This window comes from Canis lupus, chromosome 20, assembly GCF_011100685.1.
Source record: "Canis lupus familiaris isolate Mischka breed German Shepherd chromosome 20, alternate assembly UU_Cfam_GSD_1.0, whole genome shotgun sequence".
NCBI lineage: Eukaryota > Metazoa > Chordata > Mammalia > Carnivora > Canidae > Canis > Canis lupus.
In genome coordinates this window covers 58,543,329-58,564,476 of record NC_049241.1, presented here as the reverse complement: position 1 = coordinate 58,564,476, position 21,148 = coordinate 58,543,329, and the positions used below count along the sequence as shown (strand labels likewise).

Genomic DNA, 21,148 nt, shown 5'->3' with positions numbered 1-21,148 from the left:
TCCTCCACCCGGACCGTCTGGACGCCCTGCCATCACCCACGCGCCCGCACCCCTGACCCCAACACCAGACACCCAGCCCTGCAGTGTGGCCTCCTGCCCCCCAGGGCCTGCTGCCCCCCAGGGCCTCCTGCCCCTCCCACCAGGCAGCACCCCCCACACACACAGTGTCTCCTGCCCCCTCCCCTGTGCAGCCACCACAGGCAACTATAAACTGTGGCCTCGAGCCCGCCTCCAGGGCCCTGACCCAGAACCCTCCCACCCGTCCCCCCAGCCTCTCCCCAGAGCCTCCTCCTGGCACCGGGCCTGCTGTCCTTGGCCCCCCCCGCCCCCCCATTCCCCCCCGCAGCCCCGTGTGGGCCACAGCGGAGCCCAGGTCACGCGGTCCGCCGAGTGAGCAGCAGCCCCCGCACCTCCTCACCCCGTCCTCCCCATCTACCACAAGGCACCTGTGGGTTTCAAATCAAGTTTAATAAATAAAACAGCAAGGGATTCAAGGCAGTTAGCACTTCACAGTGTGGTCCTTGGTGGGGTGAGGGAAGGTCGAGGCCGACGCTGTAGGCGGGCTCGAGCCAAAACCCTCTCCTGGTGACACCCGGGGGTTGGGGAGCGCTGCCCTGGCCCCTCGGAGGACCCCACTCCAATTTGTAAACAGAAACATAAATAAAACTAGGGAAGCTGGAAAGAGAAGGACCGGGCCCCCAAACCACCTTGCTGGGGCGCTTCAACAGAAGTATGACCCACGGGGTCAGGGGAACGGACTGGGGCCGGCCCCTCGGTGCTGCAGGCAAGAGCGCCTCGGTACCCAAGGGGGTGCAGGTCACCCGTCTCCTCGACCCCACACCCGAGGCTGCTCCGGGCCGGAGAGAGGAGGAGGCAAGAGGGGCGTAAAGTGCGGCGTTTCCTGAAGTGGAGAGCAGGGTGGAGGTCGAGGGCGGGCGGGGCCGACGTCGAGGTATATGGCTCTGTGCCCCACGGGGTTTGGCACCGAGTAGCAGCTGCCCCCACCCCCGGGCGGAGTGCTGAGGGCGCCCCGGACCGAGGCTGCTGGTGGGGGCGGCATCCTGCCCCATCGGCCCACCTCCCCGGCGGGGCGGGGACACCTTCCTCGCCTCTGCTGGCTGGACGGGGCTGGGCCCTCCGCATCCGGCTGCCCGACGGGTCGTGCGGGTGAGGCAGCAGCCTGGGCCGCGCGGGCGGTGGGGCGGGCACTGAGGGCGCCAGTCTGTGTGTGAGGAGGGCAGGGCAGCGGCCCGGCCACCGCTCACCCCGTCCGTGACGTGTTCTGAAGCAGAGGAGGCGTGACCCGAGGCCCAGGCGGAGGGGGGGGGGTCAGGAAGACTGGCAGAGGCGGGCCCGCAGCGGCCCCACGTCCAGTCCGGGCCACGCACGCCCGCCCGTGGCCAGGGATCAACAGGTCATCACGTTACAGCTGCAGGAGGAGAGACCGAGAGAGGGTCAGTGCGGCCCCACACACCGCACGGCCTGGTGCCGACGCCGTGGCTCCCGACCTCGCCTCCCCCAGCAGACCGTGACGTCACTCGTGCTGGCTGACAGGCTCCCCCAGGCAGCACTGTCCTTGGCGCCTGGGGAGGGCTGGTGGCTGGGGCAGGGGTGGGAGGAGCCTGGCACTGGCCCCGTTTGTACCTTTTTGGATTTTGAACCATATGAATGATTTACCTAGTCAAAAAAATAAATAAGCCAAATTAAAAGTAGAGAATAAAAGTAAAGAAAACAACAGAGCCTGCTCCTTGCGGCCACGCCATCCTCGGGCCCTTGGGGCACTCCCCTCCCCTCCCCACCGCTCAGCCGGAGGCTGGGGGCGCAGCAGGGGGCACAGCGGGGGTGCAGCGGGGGGCACGGGGGGCACAGGGATGGGGCAGGGGCCGCACTCACTGTGACAGGGGCTCCGAGTGCAGCCCGGGGGCCGGGCACGCTGGGTGGGCGGCCAGGAAGGGATTCACGTCCCCAATGCCGATGAGTCCAAACTCGGTGACCGACAGGGCCACCTGTGCCGGGGCCACAGCCTCCTCGGGCTCTCCGTTCATGTCCGCGTGGCTGGAGATGAGGGGCAGCTCCTCGGGGAGGGCCCCCGGCAGGGCCAAGTCCACAGCCAGTCTCGGGCTGCTGCTGGGCTCCGGGGTGGCCGTGGCCGGGGGGTAGAAGGCGGGCTCGGCCAGGGCTGGGGGCCGCCTGGGCAGGGACGCGGCTGGAGGGCTGTCCAGCTGCTGGAAGGGACAAGGCCCCGGCTCCGAGGACGGGAGGCTGTCGGAGCTCTCCCCGGGCTCACCGACACTGCCGGCCGCGCTGTCTACGCTCAGCGGCTCTGCGGGGGAGAACACAGCTGAGGCCCGGCCCCCGGGGCACCTGCGCCGGCCCTACTGGGACCCGGGGCCGCCCCCGCAAGGCGCCCCGGGCCTCGGGCTACACCGTGTGCCCCTGCCGCGGACCCTCCGCACTCGGCGTCTTCACACACGTCACAAGCACACACTCACACTCAAACTGTGCGCCTGGCCCAACAGCCCTCGACTGGCCGGTCGTCACCCCGCCTCTTAACCAAGACCAGAACGTGACAGGCTCAAAGAAATTAAGAAAAAGAAACGACAAAACAGAGTAAGACACGCTGGAAAACACGGCAAGGTACAGACAGACGTGGAATTCGAGAAGCCTCTGCACACAGGTGTGTGATTCAGCCCAGAAGACCGTGGATGTGGTTCCTGGTTCCAAACCACAAACCAACCAGAGTCTGGAACAAAGGACAACGCACACTCCAGAGCACAGGAGATTCTGAACCAAGGTCCTCGTCCCCATCCCCGCGGTCGCCGTCAGGGCCTCCAGTGCCCGGCCAGGCCATGTCTTGGGCCCGTGGGGCCCTGGGCCCGGTCGCCAGGGAACCCTGGACACATACTGTCCCCTCCATGCGACGAGGCAGCACGTCCCCGTGGCCCAAGTCTCTGGGGCGGGGAGGCACCGGCCCTTGCCCGCCCGTCAGCCCCGGGGGCCCAGGTCAGGCCACTCGTGAGCAGTGGGCTCCCCCAAGAGCAGGCACCCGCCCGCACTCTCACCCGTGTGCATCCGCGCCAGCGGGTCCTGCTCAGAGGCCAGGCCGTCGGCAGCAGGGGGCAGAGGCGGCGAGGAGCGGGGGCGGCCTGCGCCATCGGGGTCGCTGCCGTCCAGGTCCTGGTCTGCGTCCCTGTGGGGCAGAGCGCTGTGAAGGGCAGCGGGAGGTACCGCCCTGGGGGGAGCTGGCCCGACACCCCCCCCACGGGGCCCCGGGGAGCCCGCAGCACACACGTGGCTCCAGACGGGCCGTATTTCCTCCGGCCCAGCCGCGTCTGCTGCGAGAAGTAGTCGTAGCGCTCAGACTTCTTCCACAGGTAGTAGTACTCCACGCACTCGCCCACAGACCGCGTGCGCACCTGCGGACGGACAGCACAGGGGTGGCCTCTGCCTCCGGGAGCACCAGCGCCCGGACACAGCTGAGGCCGCTGCCCGCCAAGCACATCCTCCCGCCTCAAGCAGGGCGGCACCACCTACGGGCGCGGAGCTGAACCCTGTTCCCACGTCAGGCCCGCCCCCCGCGCCCCGGACCACCGTGCCCACACCAGCGGCAGCCCTGCCCCTTGCAGGCCCAGCAGGGATGACGCAAGCCGCGTTGCCCGCTAGGTACAGACGGTCGATTACACACCAGCGCGGAGCTGCCCACGTCTACAAACAGGACTTCGTGAGAGAACACGGCACAGGCTTGACCCCGGCTCGAGGTTGTCATTTACAACGAGATACAAAAACCCAGAAACTCTCACACGTGAAGTGCCCCGGGGAGACCGGGTGCCACAGACCCGCGTCCAGCAGGCAGGTGGGCTCCCCGCGTCCGACATAACCTCTCGTGTCGTAAGATAAACCACAGAGACGAGGAGCGCCACAGGGCACAGCGTCCACAACCGGGTGTAACGCCAGGGCCCGAGTGCGCACACGGAGGAGGTGGGCACTGACCGCGGGCTCACTGCAAGTCTGTACCTCCGCTGCACGCCTCAGACCAACACGACCTCGTGGGTCCGCTATGCTTCCACTAGAGACCTGTCATCGGGACGTGGGGGCCGCCCGGCAGCCCCGCAGCCCCGTAGCCCCATCGCCAGCGATGGCACTGGAGCCCCCATGCTGTTCACCAGGAGGGGCCTGACCCTGCTCCGGGGGCGGGTCTGGAAGGCGGCGGGGACAGGAGCACACGCACTGTCCGCTCTGCTCCAGGAGACCCCTCTGCACCTCCATCGTGCCAGCGGCTCAAGCTCCAGCGGAAGCCAGAGTGTGCAGGGAGGGAGGCCACCGCCGGCAGGCCGGGCACAGGGGCACAAGGGCTGCGGCCACGTGCTTACGGAGCGGCCAAGGCCATGCTGGGAACCTGCTCAGGCCGACAGGCACGGACCTGGCGAGTCACCACTGCTGGGCACAGCTCCGGGCACCGTCAGCTGAAGGCCACCCGTCCCACGCCCGCCCCAAGCAGACACCGCGTTCACTCCCACCCGAAGGGGCGCCCGGTGTCAGCCCGGCCCTCCCAGGGCCCGACAGCCCCGTGAGCAGCAAGGAGCCAGGGCTTCCAGCCCAGAGCAGCCCGGGATGGGGGAGCTCGGGGCGGGAGCCCTGGTGGGGGACGGGAACGCGGGGCAGATGCCCCAGGCTGTGGCCTGGGGTCCCCTGGGAGTCCTGCACTCGGATGTGCGGAGACCGGCAGTGGCCCGGGGCTGCGCCGAGCTGGGGGGCTGCTCCGAGCCCGTGAGGTGGGCCCAGGCCTACGACGGGCTGCAGGTGCCAAGCCACGTGGGAGCCGCATCCTCACCTTGTTGGCCTGGATCAGATGGAAGTTCTTCCCGTGCACTCGGAAGCCGTGCTCAAAGTTCCTGCACTCCTCCTCGCTCCACGCGCAAAACCCATCTGCAGGCGGGAGGAAGGAAGGTGGCACCACGGCGCCCGGACACGCAGCGGCCGGGCGGGGAAGGCCGAGGCCACGCTCACCTCGGATCACCTTCACGTTGAATCGCAGCCTCCGCAGGGCTTCCTCCGCGTTGAAGTTGCACTTCACCAGCTCGTAAAGCGCCTGGGGAGCCACACGGACTTCCCACCGGCCCTCCTCACCCTGCCCGCCCCCAGGTAACAGCAGAGGCGCTCACCGCACCCGGGGTGGGGTTGGGGGGTCTCACCACCTCCCCCTTAGTCCCGGTTTCCTGTTTCAATCTGCCAGCACGTGTGGGCACGGGACAGGGGCTGATGGCATGCCCTCCGCCCTGGGGCCTTTCCATTCCCCACACCCCTCCCCGCCTGAGCCCAAGCCCCTTGCCCCGCGGCCCACGCCGACCTCCAACCCCAGGGCCCTCTTCGCCCCGCTGGCGGCCCCACCTGCTCGCTGTCTTTCACCACCTCTCCCTCCGGAAGCTGCGACCCAGCCATCTCGTGCCACCTCCGCTTCACCGCCCGGTACAGGAACTCCTCTACTTCCCTCTCAGGGAGGACGTTGGGGTCCCAGAGCAGCTGGTCCTCGTTCTCGTAGACTGTGGGAGGGAGCGCCGGGGTCACGCTGGGGCACGCGCCTGCGCCCCGGCCCTGGGAGCAGCTGGCCCCGTCCTCTGGGCCCCCGGGCGCCTCCGCAGGCCCCGCGTGGTTCTCGGCAGCGAGCAGGGACCGCACGCAGGTCGCCAGACGGCATCTCCTGACCCCGTGGAGCTCAGTCCAGGACACGAGGCTGCTTCAACCAACAACCTGCATTTCTACTGACGGAAACCAAGGAGAGGCCAAATTTTTCACAAGATCTCCTGTGAAGGCACCAACGCCACAGAAACCCCGCTGGTCTCAGGACGGGATCCGCACGTCTCCACAAACGAAACTGAGGATTTGGGGCGACTACTCGACGTGTGAGCGGCCACGAGGCCGGACGACGAGGCGGGAGGACAGGTGTCACCGTGCACTTGGCTCCCAGCCGCCACAGCAGGCTCCAGGTGCGACGCCAGCGCAGCGCCCACCGCCGACCAGCACGTCCAACCGCACGCAACAGTCGCCGAAGTCGCCAGCGCCGCACGTGACCGGGATGCCGAGGTAACGGCTCCACTGGGCCGCACGGTGTGGCCAGGACAGACGCGGACAACCCAGACCTCAGCACCCCGGGGGACACGGCCATGCCGGAGAACACAGCAGGCGAGGCACCCGCATCCGCAACGCCACAGGGACGCCCGCGGGTCAAAGAGAAACGAACGCAGTGTAAACATGGGGAGGAAGGCTGGGCCGGGCCGCACAGGAGCCCTGCAAGCGGCCAGGACACGGACCCCCTCCCTCGGACACCGCTCCTCTCCCGCCACGGGAGCTAAATTCACCAGCACAGACGGCGTCCCGCGCACGAGGACGCACGGCAACAGCGGCTCCCACGTGTGGCTCCGGGGGCGGCTCCCAGCCATCCATCCATGGACAGACGCACACACACGCCGCAGCCACACACGGAAATCCTAACGCCGACCAACCCTCCATTCGCGCCAGGAAGACGCACACGGCACACAAGGGCCACGTCCACAGGCAAGGATTCCACCTCTGGGGTGTGCAGCGCGGCGGAGGGAGAGCCAGCCCCCAGCCCTCAGGACCAAAGCCCAGCCGCTCCCCGGGCACAGGCGTGTGGCTCGTGGAAGAGGAAGAGGAGGAGAAAGGGGCCCAGAGCCCACACTTCCTGCGACCATGGCTGCACCTGGGGAGCAGCTAACAAGGCTGCACCAGGGCCTCTCCTGGAGGAGGGTCTCCTGTGTCCCCTCCACCGTCCCAACCCAGCTGACCTGCTCCTGTCGGCTCCGCTCACCGCAGGGCAAGCACACGCGCCGAGCCCACGACCCAGCGTCCAGCCCCGAGTCCCCGCCTCCTCTGGTGGCCGCACCTCACGGCCAGCCTCAGCCACTGACTCATCCTGGGAGACACTCCTGACCCCGGGGCACCAGCCTGGCCACAGGAAACAGGGCTGGGCCCACAGCCAGGGGACTTCACGTCCTGTTCCCTTCACCTGTAAGTGCAGGTGGCAATGCCTGTCTCAAAGGACAACCGGCCCCCTCCGTGTTCTAGGGGGACGGAGGACAGACAGACGTCCAGTCCGGACGGCGCGTGCCCTGAAGAACCGCACCAGGCAGAGACACGCTGGTCTCAGGAGGACACCTGGGACGAGGCCTGGACACGGGAGGAGCTGGGGGGGAAAGGCGTGCAGCTTGGCGAGGCAAGGACAGGGCTGTGGGCAGGAAGGGAGGAGCGAGAGAGCGGACGAGCCAAGGGCAGTGGGTGCTGGCCACGCAGGAGGGCCGCCCAGCAGGGAGGGGACGTCCACCTCCTCCGGCCCCCGCCTGGGCCCCAAGTACCCTGTAAGGACTGGGGAGCTGGTCCTGGGGAGCACACAGCAGCTCCCCTGGCTGCACGGGGTCTCGTTCCTCCTGCCCCCGTATCCCACGCTCACCCCGCCCCACTTACGTTTCTCACCGTGGCGCTCCAACTGCAGGCCGCTGAGGTCGGCTTGGAACTGAGGCCCCACCATGATCTCCTGCAAGGAAGAGGCCCCAGACGCTCAGGGCTGACGAGGGCCCCAGGGTGGCCGCCCGGCTCCCAGGGCTCATCCGGGCCATCTGCCCAGATGCCAAGTCGTGTGGCCCGGAGCACGCGAGGCAGAGGCAGGCGCATGTGGGTGCGAGCGGCTGTGTCCGCACCCGCCTGCCACCTGGTACAGCCGGCCATGCAGCAAGGGAGGCGAGGCGCAAGCACCCGGGCTTCCGCGGTCCAGCCCCCAGGCTCCCGGACAGGACCTTGGGCCCCGTCACAGGGAGAGCAGCACCGAGGTCTCGGCTCCCGAGAGCACAGTCCAGCCCCGGCCCGGCCCAGCTCAGCTCCTGGGACCAACGCACAGACCTGCGCCCACCGTCCACTGGGTCGGAGCCGCTCACCTTCTTACACTTGTTGGCAGGAAGGGGGTCCTCCTCCGTGTCGGATGAAGCGGAGGAGCCAGGCTCTTTGCCTGCGTCGGCCAGGAAGCAAGCTGCGGGGGAAGGTGGGCAGCTGAGGCGCGCCCGGGGCAGCAGGTGGCCCACCCTGGCTCGCGGGCTCTGGGGCACCGCTGCCTGCACCTGCCCCGACTCCCCGACCACCTGCCCCCCACCGTGCCTTTCCTGCAGGGAGAGTGACCCACACCTGGCCGACGACGGGTGCATGATGGGCCAGGCCGGGGGCCGCAGGCGCCTCCCCCGCAGCAGCCGCTAACTCACCAAGCCCCCCACCCCATACCGTCCGCTGTCAAGCCTCCCGGGGCCTCCCAGGCCAGCCTCAGGGCACGGCCCCAGGTCTGACACTTTCAGCCACAGGCACCGACCCGCTCCCCCCTCGCATCTAGCACCGCGGAGTCTCAGCTCGCAGAGGGCCCCACCATCTGCATCTCGAGCCTCTGGCCAGCCCACGTGGAGGGGCAGGGCACACCTACATGCACTCCGGTTAGGAAACAGGTCAGAGGCCTCGTGGGAGGTCACGGACGGGGTAAGGTCATCGGCCGACGACTGTGTCTCTTCCTCTTCTTCCCCTGAGAGCAAATCCTTCGCTATTTGTTCCTTTTAACGAGAAAGCAAAGAAGACATTCTTGGTTTGTTTCGACCGTCTCAGGAGGACACCTGATGATGGCAATTTCGGGCGCGCCGAGACATGACGGACACACAGTCCCGCCCCGCACGTGCTGTGGGAGCTCCTGTGCTGACGGGGGGACCGGGCCCAGGGCAGGCCAGCCAGGGCCGCCCCGTCCACGGAGCATGCGGTGTCCACAGTGGGGACCCAGCCCACCCTGTGACCTGGCCAAGGGGAGCCGGGCGGCACATCTCCACACTGCTGTCCGCTCCGTCCCTCCTCCAGCGCCCACCGTGGCGGCTCTGGCCAGCGGCTCGGCTGGGTGACCGGGCCCGACCCTCCCCCGCCCCCCCGGCTCACCTTGTCCAGCGTCATGTCCGGGAGGTTGGCCGTGGTGTCGCTGCTCTCGCTGCCCTGCTCCGAGATGGGGTCTGAGGCCTCATAGCCGTAGAGGGCGAGCAGCTCGTCGAGGGGCATGTCGCTGCTCTGCGGGGGGCAGGGCCGTGTCAGGGGGCTGCTCAGGCGTCCAGAACCGCGTGGCCGCTGCGAGCAGAGCTGCCCGCAGCCGGGCCCCGGCCCCTCCCTGCTACACCCCCAGAGGCGGTCGAGACCTCTGCGCCCAGACAGTCCGCGGTGAGCCCGAGGCTGCAGCCTGGCGGGACAGGGCCAGGACTGGCGGCCGGGGGGGCGCCCCAGCACACGGGATGCCTCGACTCCTCAATCCTCCGCCACGGCTGCTGGCGTGTCACAAGGGGAACAACGGGCCCATCCTGGCGACCGTGAAGGAAGGATCTGGTGAGCTGCAACGTCTGCTTCTGATGAAAACGCCCCGTACCCGGACAGAGGCGGGGTCCAGGCATCGGTGCCCAGACGCTGGCGGCCTCGCCCGCAGAGCAGCCCCACCGCAGCGGCTCGGTGGGGACGGAGGCCAAGTGCCCCGGCGCCGGCGGCAAACGAGACACACTGAGAAGAAAGACACCGGTGACCTGGCATCCTCCCGGGTTCTGCGCCCAGGTCACCGCTGCGCACGCTGGTCCCTCCAGGCCCGGCAGCAGCGCCGTGTGGCTGCGACGTGTCCTGGCCCGCAGGTCTCACCAGCCTCCGACGTCCGCCATCTCCCCAGCGGCCAGCACCCGGCCTCCCTCACGCCCTCCCCCCCGACGGGCACGGTCGCCGCGCCCACCAAGTTTCCACCTGTGCGTGTGCTGGGGGACTGACACTGGGACCTGGGATCCCGGACCACATCCTCTCCGGCCCCGCTGGGCTGCGCGCGGGGGGACCCAGGGCACCGCCGGGCACAGACCTTACAGCAGCCCCCTCGCCGCCCGCGGGGGTAAACGTGCCACCTTCCCTTACGGGCACCGTGGGCTAACCGCTCCTTTAAGTCTCTCAGGGCACATGTTAATTTTCCGCGTGAGGCTCGGGGAGCACGTGAGCGCCTGCCTGCCACACCCCGAGGGGAGGCCGTGCGCAGGGCCGTCAGGGCTGCCACACGGCTCTGCTCTGTGCCCGCGGATGGGGCCGGTGAGGACGGACGACTCGGACCCGAGCCACGCCAGCCACCCCCTCCAGACCACGGACTGTGCTCGCGGCCACGGTAAAACTCCGGTGTTTGAGCAAAAAACTGTAATACTGGAAAGTCTGGTTCTAACAACGTGAGCCTGACGATCTGCAGGACCGGCTGGCAACACGACACGGCAGCGCTCCTGCTTTTACCCCGGACATGGTGTTCTCTCTTTATCAGCTTTTATTTTAATTTAAATCCAAGGTAGTTAACACACTGCAGCCCTGGTTTCGGGGGCAGCGCCCAGTGAGTCCACGGGTGCAGAGACCTCGCGGCGCTCATCCCATCGGGCGCCCCCGTGGCGACCACCCTCCGAGGCCCCGTCCCCCCAGCGGCCTCCTCAGTCTGTTCCCAGAGCTCAGGGTCTCATGGTTTGTCTCTCTCTGATTTCGTCTTATTTTAGTTTTCCCTCCCTTCCCCTCTGTTGTTGTTTTGTTAATTAAATTCCACATATGAGATCACATGGCCTTTGCGTTTCTCTAACCTTAATCAGTTTTTAAAAACTGTATTTGAAAGAAACCTAGGTCAGGTATTTAACTAATACGTGGATGATTTTAGTTTTCGGTTACTTTGAAACATTTTATATTCATGTTAAACTTTTTTTAGATTGTTTTTTCTTTTTTAAAGAGTAGAATTTTGTCTTTGTTTGTAAGACCAAACTGGCACCAAGAGACACTCGGCACCAAACCAGGTAAATGCCCCGTGATTCCTGCTTTAAAAACAAAACTTTCCCAATACTTGAAAGACAGTTGATGACATCAGTGCTGACGATGTCCCAACACCCAGCGTGACCGTACGTGGACGTGGACGTGGACCTTTGTGGAACGACGTGAGGAAGGGGCTCTGATCCAACAGGATGAGGTGCTTCCGGAGCCCCAGGCCGCACACTCGCTCTCACCACGCGAGGACAGAGGGGAGGCAGCCACCGCAGGCCAACGAGGGGCCTGGGCAGGAACAGCCGGCCTGACCCTGGCCCCGCAACTCTGCTTACCCCACCCTCCCACCTCTGGTATGAACGAGCGGGTTTCTTCGATTGTACCGTGTGAACGTACATTTGCGTGACGTGTGAGCTGGAGAAACAGTCTGTTGCACACACGTCACATGCAGAAGGTAAAAGACCACACAGCAGGCAAGAGTCACTCCAGGGTCACCACCAACGGTTCCACCGCGACCGTGCACAGGACGTGGTTGTAGAAGCCGCTCCGCAACCACCCTGCACAAAACTACCTCTTACTGCATTTGGGTGCCGCATCAAGGAACATCCACAATCATCTGAAAAGGTTGTTAGCACCCGCCCCTCTCTCAAGAACAGACTCGTACTTGCACCAGAAGAACACATCACAACGGGTTAAAGGCGGCCGTAACGACAGCAGCTGGGTTCCCGTTCCTGCTTCCACCTTCTGCATCGACAGAAACATAGAGCTATTCCACTCTTCGCCCCAACCTGTTTTGGGTTTTCTTTAAGATTTATTTATTTATGCCAGAGAGAGGGAGAAAGAGAGGGAGATAGAGAGAAAGAATGTGGGGGTCACGGGGAGAGGGAGAGAGAATCCCACTCGGACCCCCACCGAATGCACAGCCAGACGCGGGGCTCGCTCAATCCCACCACCACGAGATCAAGACCGGAACCGAAACCAAGGGTTGGACACTCGACCGACTACACCACCCAGGAGCCCCCAACCTGTTTTCGTTTTAAAAGTTATTTTTTTGGGCAGCCCAGGTGGCCCAGTGGTTTAGCGCCACCTTCAGCCCGGGGCGTGACCCCGGAGTCCCAGGATCAAGTCCTGCATCGGGCTCCCTGCATGGGACCTGCTTCTCCCTCTGCCTCTATCCCTGCGCCACACCCCCATGCATAAATAAAATTTTTTTTTAAGTTATTTTTTCACTTTTTAAAATTATTTACTTCAGAGAGAGACAGCGTGTGCGCACAGGGGGAGGAGCAGAGGGAGAAGCATACTCCCCACTAAGCAGTGAGCCCGACATGGGGCTCAATCCCAGGACCCTGAGATCAGGGCACGAGCCAAAATCAAGAGTCAGATGCTTAACTGACTGCACCATCCAGGCACCCCTGTTATTTTTCCATTTTCGTAAACATTTATTATTTCTACTGACAATGCGTTTACTGTATAACCCACACAAGGCTCTCCGAAATCAATACTTTCTAAGAACATAAAGGGGGTTCTTAGGCCAAAAAGAGAAAACAGTGGGTTTAACGCTTAGAGCCCTAAAGCCCCAGAGGTGGGGGCAGGTCTGGCCCGACACCTGTGAACTCAGCTCCTCGCAGAGTGCCTGGCGCTTCACAGACACACAGGCAGTACTTGTCCCTGTGAAACCTGAGCAGCTGGGTTCAGCCAAATGAAGAAACTGTGACCTTGCCCAGGGGGCTCCACACGCACAGGGGCAGGGGGACCAGCTCAGCCAAATACCTGGGAGATGAAGTCCTTCTCCAGCTCCCCCTCGGGCTTCTCCGTGTCTCCCGTGGCCTGCTCACACTCCTCCCGGATGCCGTAGTTCTGGGACAGGATCTCTACGAGGTTGAACTGATGGTCTGCAGAGCCCATGGACACCACTGTGGGGAGACACCAGCCGCATGAGCTCCAGGCTGAGGACGGCTGGGGTAGGACACAGCAGTGCCCCAGCTGTCACCAGGGACGAAGCCCCACTGTCTGAGGCCACATCGGACGTGTGTGTGTATGCATACTCATGTGAAAGGCTGTGTGCGCACAAGGCTGTGTGTGGAAGGCTGGATGTGTGCGTGTAGGCACGAGCATGCACTTACCGTGTGTGTGCATGCGTGTGTGTGTGCGTGCGTGTCTGCGCAGTGGGGGTCAGCAGGGTCAGTCTACCACAGAGGAGCTCCCAACACAATGACCTCTGGCAGAAGAACACAGCTGGCCCACTATACACACAAATTCTGGAACTGCGGGGGGACGTGTTCTCCCAGGGGGCTCGCTGGTCTCCCTAACCAGACACCTGTGGGAAAAGAGCCCACAGACAAGGAAGAAATGAGCACCAGGTGAGGCAGGGCAGAAAGAGCAGGACCCATGAGGGCCAGGTCCCCATCTGCACACCCACCTCCATGCGTCACTGCAGGGACAGCACAGGGTGGGGAGACTGCCAGTGGGGACATAAAGGAGGCCCGGCCAATGCCAGTCCTCTCTCCTGCCTCAGCGGGGCCACAGCACTACCACCTGCACAGGCCAAAGGATGGCAGATGTGACCAGATTTTTGGTTTTCCCAAAAGAACCAGGATGTGTTCATTGCTCTCTCTCCATTCTGGTCTTCAGTAAGTCAAATTTAGACAAAACAAACACAAAAGGACATGGCACGGGCTCCATCCATACCTGGGCCAGGGAGCAGTAGAGGCTGAGGCTGGCCTCCTCCCTCACATGGCTCCAAAGCACACACAGGAGGAGGAGGTGGGGCTGCGAGGGGCCAGCTTGGTGGTGGGGGATGCAGAGCACCTGGGAGCAGTGCCCACCCAGCACCAAACAACCCAGTTTTCATGCCTCACCTAAGCTGCCTGTCAGGTCTGAGGGCCACCCCAGGGAGGAGGCAGTCTGGTCCTCTCCTTGGCTGACCTGCCCCCACTAGAAAATGAGGACAGAGTCCCGCACCCCTGTCCCTGGCTCTACCAGGCTGTGCAAGACGCTGTCTCCTACAACCTCAGCGGCCCTGGTGGCCCTGGGCAGGAGGAAGGATGGGGCAAGGAAGGTACCTGCTGCTGTCTGCAAGCTGGGCTCCCCAGGGCACAGGCTGTGAGTGAGGCAGGAGGCCACGCCAGGGCTCTGCCTCTCCAGCGAGGAGGCCTGCGGAGGAACAGAAGCAAGGTTGGCTCGGCTGTCCGGAACCCACTGGCGGACGTCTCTGCATGATGCCTGGGAGCAGGTGCAGCTCAGAGCCCAACTCTCCAGACTACCTCAGGAAGTGGCCTCATCTGGGAGAGTCTCCGTTGGCTTCTATGCAGAAAATGACAAACAGATTCCAAAAATCCTACTAAAAGTCAAGGGACCCGGATAAGCCAAAGCAACCCTGAAATACACCACTTCCTGATTTTGAAATTACTACAAAGCTACAGTAATCAAAACAGTGTGGCAGTGACGTAAAGCTGGACACTTACATCAAAGGGACAGACTTGAGAACCCAGAAATAAACCCACAGTCTTGTCACCAACTGAATGTCAACAAAAGTGACAAAAACAACTCAGTGGAGAATGAACAGTCTTTCCAAAAAATGGTGCTGGGACAATAAGAATCCACATGCAAGAGAATGAAGCCGAATGCCTACCTCACACCACACACAAGTGAACACAAAACGGATCCAAGTCCTTCAGCAGGAGAGCTACAATTGTATTAGTCTTAGAAGAAAACAGAGGAACAGATCTTTTATTGCCTGGACACAGGCATGGTTTCTTAGATAAGACACCAAAAGCACAAGAAACAAGAGAAAAGTACATAATAAACTGGACTTCATCTAAACAGAAGACTTTTCTGCTTGAATTGACATCATCGAGGAAGTGAGAAGACAACCCACAGAGGGAGACGAGGTCTGCGGATCACACCGCTGAGAAGGGACCTATATCTAGAATACAACTCGTTAATGAAAACATAACGCAATTCAAAAATGGGCAAAAGAGCTGAACAAACATTTCTCCAAAGAGATGCAGTTGGCCCACAGCACACGAGAAAACGACCATCAGAGGAGAGCAAGTCAGAGGTGGAAACGCAAAGCAGGGCAGGTGCTCTGGAAAGCAGTCCGCAGTCCCGCAGCCGTTAGGCAGGGTCACGGGACCCAGAGATTCCACTGAAGGGGTCAGAGGGTGCCGCCCCAACGTATGCCACTCTGGCATACAGGTTACTGTGAGATGAAGGCAGCTGAGCAAAAGCAGACATGGGATGACCTCTGCGCTGCCCTTGTCTGCTTCAAAGCAGAACGTAAGTCCCTGTGAGGTGCCTCCCCCTTCCCGCCCTGAACCAGGAGGGGAGCAGTTTAGCACCAAGCGCGTCTGCACAAGCCAACCTTGCTAACTAACTAGCCTGGCCTTCTACTAGTTCCCCGCATTTCCACCTTCCCACAACCTGGTGCCCGGACGGACTCAAAGCCCTCCTGTGTCGTGACACGTGGTGCACGTTTACCGTTCTTTTGTTGAGATGCACACAAGCCCAAGTCCTGGCCAGCCCCAGGGTTACTCACTGTGACTTCTCCACGTGATGTGTGCTGCCTGTGTTAATAAACTGTGCTTATTTCTCTCGATAATGTCTTTTGTTAGTGTACATCACAGGGCCCCCGCCTGAAAACCTAGGAGGGGAAGGGAAAGAGTTGAGCCCTACTTCCCCCAAGACGCCCAAGGAAGAAGAAAACACACGTTTACAGTAAAACTTGCACATGAACGTTCATGGCAGGACCATTCACAAGCAGCAGAGGTGGAAAGAATACACACGTCCACCAGCCGATGAGAACACAAACCAAGGCAGAACAATGGAGTGTCCTCGGCCGCCAGCAGGAGCGAGGCCCCCCCATGCCCCGGGGATGGACCCGAGCCCACGATGCTCAGGGGGGGAGCCAGACACAGGAGGCCCCACGGGGTGTGAGTCCACGCGTGTGACATGTGCAGGACAGGGCGAGGGCTGGGGGACCCGGGCTGGGGAGCCCCTGGGGGGGCTGGGGGGGCTTCCCCTAGGGGATGGGACGCTCTCAAGGGGGCTGATGGCCCTACAGCTCTGAATGTGCTAGAAACCAGTCAAGCGTGCATGTGAATTGCACGAACGTCCCTCAGTAAAGCTCTGCACACACACGCAAATGATTCGAATATCTAATAAAATTAAGTTTAGGATTTGGAAAAAGTTTATTAGGGATTCCCTCACGGGGTCCTCAAGCCGCCCCTGGGGAGGCGGGGACCCGAAGCCGGGAGCAGCCACTGAGCCCCTCCCACCGCAGGGCACCGGCGCCGATGAGGACGGCCTCGAAGCCTGGGACGACCTGAGCACGCGTGTGTGCAAGCAGGTGTCTGGGCACCTGGAGCACCTGCACGTGCGGAGGCATGGGCGGGCAGGGAGGCCCTGCATGCGTCTGCGCATGTGCGGGTCCGCGAGCGCATGTAGGCGTCTGCGCATGTGCGGGTCCGCGAGCGCATGTAGGCGTCTGCGCATGTGCGCCGTGTGCGCGTGCGAGTCTGCAAGCCCGTGTCGGGCACACGTAGGCTCCGCCGGCGTCTGCGCATCTGCGCATGTGCGGCGCAGCTTGAGCTCGAGGTCGGCGAGGCGGAGGCGAAGGCGGCCGGGGTCAGGGCCAGGGGTCGGGGCCAGCTCCCTACCCGCCCCTCGCGGCCGGGCAGGCCTTCGGGGCCCCGCGACCGCGACCGAGGGCTCCGGCCTGCCCGCCTCAGGTGGACCCCGACGGCGACGGCGGGGGCTGGGGCGCAGGGCCCCGTCCCCGTCCCCGGGCGGCGTCTGCTTCCCGCCGCTGCCCCTCCCGGCAGAGCCCACGGCGAGGGGCGAGGCCGTGCGGATCTACTGCTCCCAAGTGGCTGCACCCACATGCCTCCCACCCGCCCTCCTCCCCCTGCCCCTCCTAGGAGCGGGGTCCTGCGCGCTCCCTGGAGACCCGGAGGGCCTGGGCCTGGGGGGGCCAGAGGACTTCCAAGGCTAGGTCTTAAGAGGCAGCTCATGTCCACCGGTGTCCTCTGGGACAGTCGCCGGATGCCACGCTGTGAGGAAGCCCAAGCTACACTGGGCGGCCACTGCCCGGGGCCCCAGCCAGCAGCCGGCACCAGCGGCCTCGTGGGAGCAGGGAAGCTCGCCTCCGCTCGGCTCCAGCCCCGCGGCCAGCCAAGGGCACGGACCCTGCAGGAGAACTGCCCGGCCAGCCCTCGGGGCCACCAAGACGACAATCGCTGTCCCACAACCAAGATTCTCAAAGGGACAGCCTACGTAGTGAGGGGTAGGGCCCGGCCTCACCCACACCGCTGACCGCGCGCTTCACTCCCCGCTCCCCGACATCTAGGGCACACGTGCCCCAGGCCAGCCGCCGAGCCGGGCGCTGGCCCATCGGGAAACAGGTTCTGCCCGTCTCCACCCACACAAGCCACCCGGCTCGCTGGGGACGCAGAGCACAAACGAGTGGGAGCGGGCACAGAGCACTGAGGGGAGACAACGGGCAGCGAGGAGCCAGCTGGTCCCTCCGATGAGGTCTGTGGGCACCACCCCACCGGGCTGAGGCCACGGGGAGGACACGCACTTCACCCTACGGCCCAAGGACCGCTCTGGACGGTCCAAAACACAAGCCTGGTCCTTGGGTCGTCCAGGGACTCCTCTGATGCGCGCGAGGACGACAGCACAGGGCTCCACCACCTTCTCGTGGTGCTGACGCCACTCCAGCAACGACAGAGACCAGGCGGCTGATACCGGCCAGGCGCTCACAGGTAGCTCACAAACTGCCACCTTTACTGTAATTCCGTCAGGCTCAGCTTCCCCGTGCAAGCCACCAAGCCAAGACCTCAACTCTAGGGCCTTCCCGTTTCAGAGGCACAGAAACGAGGCTCTGAACGGTCACCTGCCCAAGGTCACAGAGAGGAGGGGGCGCCTGCACTGCAACAAGTGTCCTCGTCACTTCTGTCACCTGCACACTTGTTGGTCCTTTACTGACCAGCCTCTCGGGCCTCTGGGCACGGCACCCTCGGGTTTGTGCTCACAGCCGGACCCTCAAGGCCTCGCACGGCGCCAGGCACATGGGTGTGCTCATACACGGACCTTCTCCAGGGAAACCAACTCAGATCCACTCACCAGGGCAGCAGCGCACACTGTCCGCACGTGGGGCAGGGGCGGCCTGGGCAGCCGGCCGCTGCGAGGGTGCGGGGGCTTGGCCCTGGGCAAGGCAGAGTCAGGACCCAAACTCGGCCCCACCCCTCCGAGACACACAGCCACCTTCCAGCCCAGGAGTGCCGCCCAAATGCCACGCATGCCCGAGCCAGGAGCACACACAGACACCAACACAGCACCACACCTGCCTGCCGGGCCACCGAGAGACCTGGCTTCTGCCTCTGACCCCCTGGGAGGCCTCAGTTTCCCTAAACGCTCCCTAAGGAAGCAGAACTAAGAACCCTTTGGATCCAGTCACCCAGCACATCGGGCTGGGGAGGTCCAGCCTTGCACCCAGACATCCGTGCCCTCTCTGCTGCTAGTGCGGGCCCGCTGCTGCCCCTCCGGTCACCTGCGGAAGAGAGTGGCCATTCCCACCTGCGCATCACCCACCGTGTTGTGCTAAAACACAAGACCTGGCTGGGTCCCACAGCCATGCCGAATACCCCCTAAGCCTGCCAAGCCCATAGGGTGGGCACCTTCTCCCCTGGGGGCTGCAGAGGCCCCACCCGCTGGACGAGGATCACTTGCTGAGTCTGTGGGCCGGTCTGGCGTGGGCCCTCACTTCGCGCGTGGACCGGAACGTCGTGCACCAGGGGTCAGGTTTAGGCAGCCCCGGCGGGTGCACCATCTAACCCTCAGCAGGGCCCTGAAGGGTGAGGGCTTTCCGCCCGGCCTCATCCAACACTCCAAAGTCAAAAACAAACCGACCAAATCAGCACAAATACCCCAAAGTGAAAGTTTCCCGTCCGCGGTGTGACGCGCCTGAAGCTACCTGCGGCTCCTGCTCGCCCAGACGGTCCTGGGCGCGTCTTCCCCCGCGTCCGGGCTCCGGAGCCACAGAGTCCGCGTCCCCACGCGCATCTGGCCGCGGGATTCCGCGGGGGGGGGTCGCAGGCCCGCTTGGCGCGCGGAGGCTCTCAGAGGTAGGGCTGGTCGGGCCCCGCGGAGGGTCCGCGCCGGGTCCGCTCAGGGCGGGCCGGAGTTCGAGTCCCGCCCGGGGTCCCGACCGCGCGCCCGGGGAGCGCACTCCGCGAAGTTGGCGGGCCCCGGGGGCAAGGGGCAGGGGGCAGGGCTGCGGGCGCGGGGCCGAGGCCCGGGGGGGGGGGGCGCCCCCAGCCCGCGAGCGCCTCTCCCTCCGCGCGGCCCGCCCCGCCCCCGCCCCCCGCCCGCACATGCGCACTGCGCCCGCGATGTGGCAGCGGCGGGGGGGCCGGGGGCGGCCGCCGACGGAGCTCCGCGCCCCCCGGGCCCCGACGGGTGCGGCGCGGCGGGCCGGGCCTGCGCGCCCCGGGGCGGGGGGTCCGTCGGCGCTCGGGGCCCGGGGCGGCGGGACCCGGCGGCGGGGGCGCGGGCGCGCGGGGGCGGGGGGCCGGCTCCCCCGGCCCGCTCACTCACCTCCGCCATGGCCGTGTGTGCGCGGGAGGCGGCGGCCGCGCCGGGATCCCCGGATGCGGGGCCGCGCGCTCATTGGCTGCGGCGCCCGGGGGGGCGGGGCCGGGGCGGGGCGGGCGCGTAGTAGGTGCGCGGGGCTGGCGGCGCGGGCGCGCGGGTGGGCGCGCGGAGCCGGGGCCGGGGCCGGGGCCGGGTTGGGGCTGGGGTTGGAGCCGGGGTCGGGCCGGGGCGGCGGCGCCCACACCTGCCCCGTGTCCAGTCCGACCGGTGCCCCGGGTCGGGGCCGCCCGCGCAAGTGCTGCCGCCGGGGGGAGGCCGGCCGGCGTGCTTCTGGAACTTTCTGCGCTCTGGGCCCAGCGAGACCCGCCGGTGGTGCCGGAGAGCCACCCCCGGGCCGGCGCGCAGGTCTCGCGGACGAGCCGGGAGGTGGTGCCCTGCGCGTGCAGGACCCGCCCCCGCGCCGGCTGGCCCCGGTCCCCAGGTCCCCTGTTAGGGTTAGTGGCCCGGGGCGCAGCGCGCAGGTCAGCCTGGCGGCTTAGGGTGCATCCTGCATCGTGCATCCTGCTTCAGGCATCGTGCATCTTGCGTCATGCATCGGGCATCGTGCATCCTGCATCGGGCATCGTGCATCCTGCATCCTACATCAGGCATCCTGCATCGTGCATCCTGCATCGTGCATCCTGCATCAGGCATCGGGCATCGTGCATCGTGCAGGTGGCGTGAGGAGAGGAGCAGAAGGCAAGGGACGCACAGGGAGCCCAGCACGGAGGCCATCGGCTGGGGCAGAAGTGTACGGTGCAGGAAGGCAGACCCCCGATGCCTGGAGAGAACGGAGGACGCCCGAGGCTTCTGGCATGGATGACCTGGTGGTGTTCCCAGCAAGGCAGGGGAGGTGGGGAACACTGGAGCCTTCCATGTCCCGGCCAAGAGCCAGTGGCCCCGGGAAGTTGAGCTGCATCGGGCTCTATGCTCCCCCAGCCCTCTGAGACCCCGTGCCAGGCTCGGGTCCCCGCCGTCCACCGTGACCTGAGTCAGGGCGCTCCCTACCCCTTGTCGCAGATGCACTTCGTTCAGATGGGTGTGTCAGGCCACTGTGACCCACAGGCCTCACTGACCCACAGAGCACTTGGTCATCCATTTGGTCACTCGTTCAGCCAATCAGCTAAGCACCTGCCCCCTGCAGCCCTCAACCGGGTGCAGGGCCCGTGGGGTCCAGCAAAGCAGGGAGACGAGCAACAGATGCAGTGAGACAGGTGTCTGTGTTCTAACACGAGGCAGAAAGCAAGGAACAGGACAGAGTCAGCCTAGGGTAACCAGAGAAAACTTCTCGGAGAGGACTGCGACAAGAATCCTCGGGGACGTGTGATGGGTGGAGGGCAGGCATCGGATGAAGACAAGGACCTTTTTAAGGCCTGAAAGTTTCTCTCCACTGACTGGTCGTTAGTTATAGTGTAGAAATGAGGCAACATTGACCCAGTGATAAAAAAAAATAACATCATGGTAGTGAGGGGCAGATGGACACCACGTACCTCCCAATGTGATGCCCTGAGAAGGACACTGCATCACTTAATCTGGCCAGAAATGCAAAACTTGTATCTATATTTGAGAAAACTTCGGACAAACTCCAACTAAGGAGCATTCAATTAAACAAAGAAGGACTGTATTCTTCGGAAATGCTAACGCCAACCAGGCTTTCAGGGTGGCCCAGGTGGCTTAGCGGTTT

General features: G+C 64.5%; 1 protein-coding gene across 6 annotated transcripts; it reads right to left on the bottom strand.

Annotated features, from left to right (window-relative positions):
• Nucleotides 1-449: 449 nt before the first annotated feature.
• MIER2 (MIER family member 2) lies at nt 450-19,479 on the bottom strand. Of its 6 annotated transcripts, none has more exons than XM_038568091.1 (15): nt 19,429-19,479; nt 15,368-15,472; nt 13,893-13,983; nt 12,601-12,743; nt 8,971-9,096; nt 8,477-8,600; nt 7,947-8,038; nt 7,480-7,549; nt 5,389-5,540; nt 5,008-5,089; nt 4,832-4,926; nt 3,292-3,416; nt 3,063-3,190; nt 1,894-2,323; nt 450-1,429 (listed from the first exon to the last, which is right to left on the bottom strand). In XM_038568091.1, exons 4-15 carry the CDS (start codon nt 12,733-12,735, stop codon nt 1,408-1,410), a joined length of 1,581 nt encoding a protein of 526 aa, XP_038424019.1. In that variant the 5' UTR covers nt 12,736-12,743; nt 13,893-13,983; nt 15,368-15,472; nt 19,429-19,479; the 3' UTR covers nt 450-1,407. The 6 variants fall into 6 exon arrangements, with proteins under 6 accessions (XP_038424019.1, XP_038424018.1, XP_038424020.1 ...); XM_038568090.1 differs by lacking the exon at nt 15,368-15,472 and adding an exon at nt 1,645-1,677; XM_038568092.1 differs by lacking the exon at nt 19,429-19,479 and adding an exon at nt 18,806-18,829.
• Between the last annotated feature and the right edge of the window lie 1,669 nt (nt 19,480-21,148).

Coding starts and splice junctions, on each gene's coding strand:
- MIER2 (XM_038568088.1), bottom strand. Junction 8,039..8,476: donor GTTTCCTAACCGGAGTGCAT/GTAGGTGTGCCC, acceptor CTTCCCCCGCAG/CTTGCTTCCTGGCCGACGCA. Junction 5,541..7,479: donor GGAGCGCCACGGTGAGAAAC/GTAAGTGGGGCG, acceptor TCCCTCCCACAG/TCTACGAGAACGAGGACCAG.